The sequence below is a fragment of the Salmo trutta genome, chromosome 34 (genome assembly GCF_901001165.1).
Source record: "Salmo trutta chromosome 34, fSalTru1.1, whole genome shotgun sequence".
Lineage (NCBI taxonomy): Eukaryota > Metazoa > Chordata > Actinopteri > Salmoniformes > Salmonidae > Salmo > Salmo trutta.
Genome location: NC_042990.1, coordinates 42,715,018 through 42,725,044, shown reverse-complemented (window position 1 = coordinate 42,725,044; position 10,027 = coordinate 42,715,018). Strand labels below are relative to the sequence as shown.

The 10,027-nt window shown below is 45.8% G+C and overlaps 1 protein-coding gene across 1 annotated transcript in view; it reads right to left on the bottom strand.

The window, feature by feature from the left end:
* Nucleotides 1-2,664: 2,664 nt before the first annotated feature.
* LOC115174162 (N-terminal EF-hand calcium-binding protein 1-like) overlaps nt 2,665-10,027 on the bottom strand; it is a 35,353-nt gene continuing 27,990 nt past the window's right edge. The window contains exon 5 of the mRNA XM_029732860.1: nt 2,665-3,068. Within this exon, the coding sequence (XP_029588720.1) occupies nt 2,956-3,068 (113 nt within the window). The 3' untranslated portion in view covers nt 2,665-2,955. The remainder of the gene's footprint in view (nt 3,069-10,027) is intronic.

The following is a 10,027-nucleotide window of genomic DNA, read 5'->3' as shown; positions in this document are numbered from 1 at the left end:
TGTCCCTCCACTGTCCCTCCCCTACATACACCTGTCTGTCCCTCCCCTAAAAACACCTGTCTGTCCCTCCCATCAATACACCTGTCTGTCCCTCCCATCAATACACCTGTCTGTCCCTCCCCTAAAAACACCTGTCTGTCCCTCCCCTCAATACACCTGTCTGTCCCTCCCCTAAAAACACCTGTCTGTCCCTCCCATCAATACACCTGTCTGTCCCTCCCCTCAATATACCTGTCTGTCCCTCCCCTCAATATACCTGTCTGTCCCTCCCCTCAATATACCTGTCTGTCCCTCCCCTACATATACCTGTCTGTCCCTCCCCTACATACACCTGTCTGTCCCTCCCCTCAATACACCTGTCTGTCCCTCCCCTAAAAACACCTGTCTGTCCCTCCCATCAATATACCTGTCTGTCCCTCCCCTACATACACCTGTCTGTCCCTCCCCTCAATATACCTGTCTGTCCCTCCCATCAATACACCTGTCTGTCCCTCCCCTCAATACACCTGTCTGTCCCTCCCCTCAATATACCTGTCTGTCCCTCCCCTCAATACACCTGTCTGTCCCTCCCCTCAATATACCTGTCTGTCCCTCCCATCAATACACCTGTCTGTCCCTCCCCTCAATATACCTGTCAGTCCCTCCCCTCAATATACCTGTCTGTCCCTCCCCTCAATACACCTGTCTGTCCCTCCCCTCAATACACCTGTCTGTCCCTCCCCTCAATACACCTGTCTGTCCCTCCCCTCAATACACCTGTCTGTCCCTCCCCTACATACACCTGTCTGTCCCTTCCCTCAATACACCTGTCTGTCCCTCCCCTCAATACACCTGTCTGTCCCTCCCCTCAATATACCTGTCTGTCTCTCCCCTCAATACACCTGTCTGTCCCTCCCCTCAATACACCTGTCTGTCCCTCCCCTCAATACACCTGTCTGTCCCTCCCCTCAATACACCTGTCTGTCCCTCCCCTCAATATACCTGTCTGTCCCTCCCCTCAATACACCTGTCTGTCCCTCCCCTACATACACCTGTCTGTCCCTCCCCTACATACCTGTCTGTCCCTCCCATCAATACACCTGTCTGTCCCTCCCCTCAATATACCTGTCTGTCCCTCCCATCAATACACCTGTCTGTCCCTCCCCTCAATATACCTGTCTGTCCCTCCCCTCAATATACCTGTCTGTCCCTCACATACATACACCTGTCTGTCCCTCCCCTACATATACCTGTCTGTCCCTCCCATCAATACACCTGTCTGTCCCTCCCCTCAATATACCTGTCTGTCCCTCCCCTCAATATACCTGTCTGTCCCTCACATACATACACCTGTCTGTCCCTCCCCTACATATACCTGTCTGTCCCTCCCATCAATACACCTGTCTGTCCCTCCCCTCAATACACCTGTCTGTCCCTCCCCTACATATACCTGTCTGTCCCTCCCCTCAATACACCTGTCTGTCCCTCCCCTACATATACCTGTCTGTCCCTCCCCTCAATACACCTGTCTGTCCCTCCCATCAATATACCTGTCTGTCCCTCCCCTCAATACACCTGTCTGTCCCTCCCCTCAATACACCTGTCTGTCCCTCCCCTCAATACACCTGTCTGTCCCTCCCCTCAATACACCTGTCTGTCCCTCCCCTCAATATACCTGTCTGTCCCTCCCCTCAATATACCTGTCTGTCCCTCCCCTCAATATACCTGTCTGTCCCTCCCCTCAATATACCTGTCTGTCCCTCCCCTCAATACACCTGTCTGTCCCTCCCCTCAATATACCTGTCTGTCCCTCCCCTCAATATACCTGTCTGTCCCTCCCCTACATACACCTGTCTGTCCCTCCCATCAATATACCTGTCTGTCCCTCCCCTACATACACCTGTCTGTCCCTCCCCTCAATATACCTGTCTGTCCCTCCCCTCAATACACCTGTCTGTCCCTCCCCTCAATATACCTGTCTGTCCCTCCCCTACAATCACCTGTCTGTCCCTCCCCTCAATATACCTGTCTGTCCCTCCCCTCAGTACACCTGTCTGTCCCTCCCCTACATACACCTGTCTGTCCCTCCCCTACATACACCTGTCTGTCCCTCCCCTCAATATACCTGTCTGTCCCTCCCCTCAATACACCTGTCTGTCCCTCCCCTCAATATACCTGTCTGTTCCTCCCCTCAATATACCTGTCTGTCCCTCCCCTCAATATACCTGTCTGTCCCTCCCCTCAATACACCTGTCTGTCCCTCCCCTCAATACACCTGTCTGTCCCTCCCCTCAATATACCTGTCTGTCCCTCCCCTCAATATACCTGTCTGTCCCTCCCCTACATACACCTGTCTGTCCCTCCCCTCAATATACCTGTTTGTCCCTCCCCTCAATATACCTGTCTGTCCCTCCCCTCAATACACCTGTCTGTCCCTCCCCTCAATATACCTGTCTGTCCCTCCCCTCAATATACCTGTCTGTCCCTCCCCTCAATATACCTGTCTGTCCCTCCCCTCAATATACCTGTCTGTCCCTCCCCTCAATATACCTGTCTGTCCCTCACATACATACACCTGTCTGTCCCTCCCATCAATACACCTGTCTGTCCCTCCCATCAATATACCTGTCTGTCCCTCCCATCAATATACCTGTCTGTCCCTCCCCTCAATATACCTGTCTGTCCCTCCCCTACATATACCTGTCTGTCCCTCTGTCTGTTCCTCTGTCATTTCTGGAGGCAGTAAGTTGATATGTTCTTATTGGAGGAAACAGGCTTTTAACGTAGGGATTTGTAGTGCATGGAAGGAAATATACTGTATATATATTTTTTCTTTTAACAAAATCGCCCTTTTTGTTTTACCCTCGAGGACCACTTTGGGAACATCCTCTGGGTCCACATCGTACATTTTGTTTGTATATGTCTGTTGCCCGTAACTACTCCTCCAGATGAAAATGAAAGGTGTCCAGTAGAGTCCTAGAGTTGACGTACCTTCTTGGTCTTGCCCATAGCCTTCAGTATTGTCATGTTGAGGTCCTCCAGCGCTGCCAGGACCTTCTCGTATTCACCAAGGTGCTGGGAGAAGTACTCTTTAAATACAGACAGACAGACAGATATATATATATATATATCTATGTATAGTGTGTATGTATAGTGTGTGTGTGTAGTGTGTATGTATAGTGTATATGTATAGTGTGTTTGTGTAGTGTGTATGTATAGTGTGTGTGTGTAGTGTGTATGTGTAGTGTGTATGTGTAGTGTGTGTGTGTGTAGTGTGTATGTGTAGTGTGTATGTGTAGTGTATATGTATAGTGTGTATGTATAGTGTGTATGTGTAGTGTGTATGTGTAGTGTATATGTGTAGTGTATATGTGTAGTGTATATGTATAGTGTGTATGTATAGTGTGTATGTATAGTGTGTATGTATAGTGTGCATGTGTATGTATAGTGTGTGTGTGTGTAGTGTGTATGTATAGTGTGTATGTGTAGTGTGTATGTGTAGTGTGTATGTATAGTGTGTGTAGTGTGTATGTGTAGTGTGTATGTATAGTGTGTGTGTGTGTGTATGTGTGTCCCCAGTGGGAATTAAATTCACAATCCTGACATTTGAATGGTCATAGCCACACAGGACTATTTATTTGTAGGAATGAAAAAGTTTGACAAGGACCTCAGGTGTTTAGTGTGCTTGTGGGTGTCTAAATTTAGACCCAGGCGCAGCCCTGCTGCCAGATCCTGAGCTCACTTGACACCCAGGCGCGGCCCTGCTGCCAGATCCTGAGCTCACTTGACACCCAGGCGCGGCCCTGCTGCCAGATCCTGAGCTCACTTGACACCCAGGCGCGGCCCTGCTGCCAGATCCTGAGCTCACTTGACAACCAGGCGCGGCCCTGCTGCCAGATCCTGAGCTCACTTGACAACCAGGCGCGGCCCTGCTGCCAGATCCTGAGCTCACTTGACAACCAGGCGCGGCCCTGCTGCCAGATCCTGAGCTCACTTGACAACCAGGCGCGGCCCTGCTGCCAGATCCTGAGCTCACTTGCGTGAATTGTTTGTTTGTTTATAGTTATATCGCTCAATTTTGTTTTGTTTTGTCTAAATCCAAAAACGTCGCAAGTTTGAAAGTGGATTGTTTGTGTCTTGCTAGACTTCAGTGTGGCTTTTGACATTTTCGATCCTAGTCTGCTGCTGGAAAAACGTATGTGTTATGGCTTTACACCCCCTGCTATAATGTGGATTAAGAGTTAGCTGTCTAACAGAACACAGAGGGTGTTCTTTAATGGAAGCCTCTCAAATATACTCCAGCTAGAATCAGGAATTCCCCAGGGTAGCTGTTTAGGCCCCTTGCTTTTTCAATCTTTACTAACGATATGCCACTGGTTTTGAGTAAAGCCAGAGTGTCTAAGTATGCAGATGACTCAACACTATACACGTCTGCTACCACAGCGACTGAAATGACTGCAACACTTAACAAAGAGCTGCAGTTAGTTTCAGAATGGGTGGCAAGGATTAAGTTAGTCCTAAATATTTCTAAAACTAAAAGCATTGTATTTGGAACAAATCATTCACAAAAACCTAAACCTCAATTAAATCTTGTAATAAATCATGTGGATATTGAGCAAGTTGAGGTGACTAAACTGCTTAGATTAACCCTGGATTGTACACTGTCATGGTCAAAACATATTGATACAACAGTAGCTAAGATGGGGAGAAGCCTGTCTATAATAAAACACTGCTCTGCCTTCTTAACAACACTATCAACAAGGCAGGTCCTACAGGCCCTAGTTTCTACATTCTTAACAACACTATCAACAAGGCAGGTCCTACAGGCCCTAATTTTGTCACACCTGGACTACTGTTCAGTCGTGTAGGTCACGTGTCACAAAAAAGGACTAAGGAAAATTGCAATTGTCTCAGAACAGGGCAGCACGGCTAGCCCTTGGATGTACACAGAGTCTAATATTAATAATATGCATGTCAATCTCTCATGGCTCAAAGTGGAGGAGAGATTGACTTCATCACTACTTGTATTTATGAGAGGTATTGACATGTTGAATACATCGAGCTGTCTGTCTAAACTACTGGCACACAGCTCAGACACCCATCCATACCCCACAAGACATGCCACCAGAGGTCTCTTCACAGTCCCCAAGTCCAGAACAAACTATGGGAGGCACACAGTACTACATAGAGCCATGGCTACATGGATCTCTATTCCACATCTGTTAACTGATGCAGCAGTACAATTAGATTGAATAAACAGATTAAAAAAACACCTTACGGAACAGCGGGGACTGTGAAGAGACACACACACACACACACACACACACACACACACACACACACACACACACACACAGGGGCCTGAGGGAACACAGTGTATTGTAGATATGTGGTAGTGGTGGAGTAGGGGTCTGAGGGAACAGAGTGTATTGTAGATATGTGGTAGTAGAGTAGGGGCCTGAGGGAACACAGTGTATTGTAGATATGTGGTAGTGGTGGAGTAGGGGCCTGAAGGAACACAGTGTATTGTAGATATGTGGTAGTGGTGGAGTAGGGGTCTGAGGGAACACAGTGTTTTGTAGATATGTGGTAGTAGAGTACAGTCCTGAGGGAACACAGTGTATTGTAATGTTTTAAAATTGTATAAACTACCTTAATTTTTGCTGGACCCCAGGAAGAGTAGCTGCTGTCTTGGCAGGAACTAATGGGGATCCATAATAAACCCCAGGAAGAGTAGCTGCTGCCTTGGCAGGAACTAACGGGGATCCATAATAAACCCCAGGAAGAGTAGCTGCTGCCTTGGCAGGAACTAACGGGGATCCATAATAAACCCCAGGAAGAGTAGCTGCTGCCTTGGCAGGAACTAACGGGGATCCATAATAAACCCCAGGAACAGTAGCTGCTGCCTTGACAGGAACTAATGGGGATCCATAATAAACCCCAGGAAGTGTAGCTGCTGCCTTGGCAGGAACTAATGGGGATCCATAATAAACCCCAGGAAGAGTAGCCGCTGCCTTGGCAGGAACTAATGGGGATCCATAATAAACCCCAGGAAGAGTAGCCGCTGCCTTGGCAGGAACTAATGGGGATCCATAATAAACCCCAGGAAGAGTAGCCGCTGCCTTGGCAGGAACTAATGGGGACCCATAATAAACCCCAGGAAGAGTAGCTGTTGCCTTGACATGAACTAATGGGGATCCATAATAAACCCCAGGAGGTGTAGCTGCTGCCTTGGCAGGAACTAACGGGGATCCATAATAAACCCCAGGAAGAGTAGCTGCTGCCTTGGCAGGAACTAACGGGGATCCATAATAAACCCCAGGAAGAGTAGCTGCTGCCTTGACAGGAACAAACGGGGATCCATAATAAACCCCAGGAAGAGTAGCTGCTGCCTTGACAGGAACTAATGGGGATCCATAATAAACCCCAGGAAGAGTAGCTGCTGCCTTGACAGGAACTAACAGGGATCCATAATAAACCCCAGGAAGAGTAGCTGCTGCCTTGGCAGGAACTAATGGGGACCCATAATAAACCCCAGGAAGAGTAGCTGCTGCTTGGCAGGAACTAATGGGGATCCATAATAAACCCCAGGAAGAGTAGCTGTTGCCTTGACATGAACTAATGGAGATCCTTAATAAACCCCAGGAAGAGTAGCCGCTGCCTTGGCAGGAACTAACGGGGATCCATAATAAACCCCAGGAAGAGTAGCCGCTGCCTTGGCAGGAACTAACGGGGATCCATAATAAACCCCAGGAAGAGTAGCCGCTGCCTTGGCAGGAACTAACGGTGATCCATAATAAACCCCAGGAAGAGTAACCGCTGCCTTGACAGGAACTAACGGGGATCCATAATAAACCCCAGGAAGAGTAGCCGCTGCCTTGACAGGAACTAACGGGGATCCATAATAAACCCCAGGAAGAGTAGCCGCTGCCTTGGCAGGAACTAACGGGGACCCATAATAAACCCCAGGAAGAGTAGCTGCTGCCTTGGCAGGAACTAACGGGGATCCATAATAAACCCCAGGAAGAGTAGCTGCTGCCTTGGCAGGAACTAACGGGGATCCATAATAAACCCCAGGAAGAGTAGCTGCTGCCTTGACAGGAACTAAAGGGGATCCATAATAAACCCCAGGAAGAGTAGCTGCTGCCTTGGCAGGAACTAACGGGGATCCATAATAAACCCCAGAAAGAGTAGCTGCTGCCTTGGCAGGAACTAATGGGGATCCATAATAAACCCCAGGAAGAGTAGCTGCTGCCTTGGCAGGAACTAATGGGGATCCATAATAAACACAAATGTGTGTGACGCCCTTAATCCTAGTCGCTGTAATATGCGGAAAAGTTTCCAATCACTACCGGAGGTTGTATGGATTCAGTGAGTTAAATCAACCACTATCACCTATTCCCCTGAGTTTCTGCTCTCTTTCCCCAGATAAAGCTCACACTCTCCAAAACAGCATTGCCTTGCCTGATCAAATCAAATCACATTTTATTGGTCACACACACACACGTGTTTAGCAAATGTTATTGTGGGTGTAGCGAAACGATTGTGTTTCTCTAGCTCCAATAGGAGCAGTAATATCTAAACAAGTAATATCTAACAATACACACAACAATACACACAATATACACAATACACACAATACACACAATACACACAATACACACAATACACAAAATACACACAAATCTAAAGTAAAGAAATGGAATTAAGGATATATAAATATCAGGACGAGCAGCATAGACTAAAATACAGTAGAACAGAATACAGTAGAACAGAATACACTAGAACAGAATACACTAGAACAGAATACAGTAGAACAGAATACACTAGAACAGAATACACTAGAACAGAATACAGTAGAACAGAATACAGTAGAACAGAATACACTAGAACAGAATACAGTAGAACAGAATACACTAGAACAGAATACAGTAGAACAGAATACAGTAGAACAGAATACACTAGAACAGAATACAGTAGAACAGAATACACTAGAACAGAATACACTAGAACAGAATACAGTAGAACAGAATACAGTAGAACAGAATACACTAGAACAGAATACAGTAGAACAGAATACAGTAGAACAGAATACACTAGAACAGAATACAGTAGAACAGAATACACTAGAACAGAATACAGTAGAACAGAATACAGTAGAACAGAAAGTAGAACAGAATACAGTAGAACAGAATACACTAGAACAGAATACAGTAGAACAGAATACAGTAGAACAGAATACACTAGAACAGAATACAGTAGAACAGAATACAGTAGAACAGAATACACTAGAACAGAATACACTAGAACAGAATACAGTAGAACAGAATACAGTAGAACAGAATACACTAGAACAGAATACAGTAGAACAGAATACAGTAGAACAGAATACAGTAGAACAGAATACACTAGAACAGAATACAGTAGAACAGAATACACTAGAACAGAATACAGTAGAACAGAATACAGTAGAACAGAATACACTAGAACAGAATACAGTAGAACAGAAAACAGTAGAACAGAATACAGTAGAACAGAATACAGTAGAACAGAATACACTAGAACAGAATACAGCTAGAACAGAATACAGTAGAACAGAATACAGTAGAACAGAATACACTAGAACAGAATACAGTAGAACAGAATACACTAGAACAGAATACACTAGAACAGAATACAGTAGAACAGAATACACTAGAACAGAATACAGTAGAACAGAATACAGTAGAACAGAATACACTAGAACAGAATACACTAGAACAGAATACAGTGGAACAGAATACACTAGAACAGAATACACTAGAACAGAAAACACTAGAACAGAATACAGTAGAACAGAATACAGTAGAACAGAATACAGTAGAACAGAATACACTAGAACAGAATACAGTAGAACAGAATACACTAGAACAGAATACAGTAGAACAGAATACAGTAGAACAGAATACACTAGAACAGAATACAGTAGAACAGAATACAGTAGAACAGAATACACTAGAACAGAATACACTAGAACAGAAAACACTAGAACAGAATACAGTAGAACAGAATACAGTAGAACAGAATACAAAGTTTAAAAAAAAAGGAAACTAAGAAGAAGCGAGGCTCAAGAGGCAGTGACAGGAAATACGGAGGCGGGAAGTCGTCGCCTGCTCCCGGGGATCTGCCTGTTAGATGTGCGGTCGCTAAATACTAAACTGGAGGAGTTAGCAGCAAGGGCTACATCTGAAGAGGACTCAAGGAGACATGATTAAACCTGCTTTACAGAAACCTGGCTCAGCGAGGACAATATTGATGTGAACATTGATGGGATACACTGTCATTGGAGCAGATCGAGACAAAACAACGTCACATAAATCAATAGGTGTGGGTGGGTGGACTATGTATCTTTGTAGATAATACTTGGGTCAAGCAGTGTCATGTGATTGAACCAGAGACTATGAGATTCTCAGTGTATCATTGAGGCCATTCTATCTGGATAAATGTCCATTATTCTGGTCTATATGCGCCTGGACCTAACAATAAGGAAGCTGCTGACAGGATTACAGACTGGTTCAATGCTGCCCTTTGACGATCAACTGACCAGACAGTATTTGTTGTTGGGGATTTTAATACCCTCTCTATCTCCGCGCAACCCCCCCCCCCCCCCCCCCCCCCCCACTCTGCAACAGTATGTCACCTGTCCAACTCACTCAACTCGCATCCTGAATCAGCGTTAGAGGCAACGTAGAGGACGTATACAAAGCAGTCTGGGAAATCAGACCATAACGTTATCCATCTCCTACTGAGATACAGGCAGGGCAGGTGAAACGTGAAAAAACCTGTAGATTAAATCCATTCAGGTATGAATAGATGGAGAGTAGGGAGGAGCTCGAGGACTGCTTTGACGTCACAGCCCGGGAGGTGTATTTAGATTGGTGAACGGATCCCCACCCACTAGTTGACAGACAGCATTACCATCCAGTATCTGAGAAGGATACTGAGTCTATTTCCCAACAACAACAAACCCTCGGTGTCTAAGGACATGAAAATGTGCCTTAATGAATGA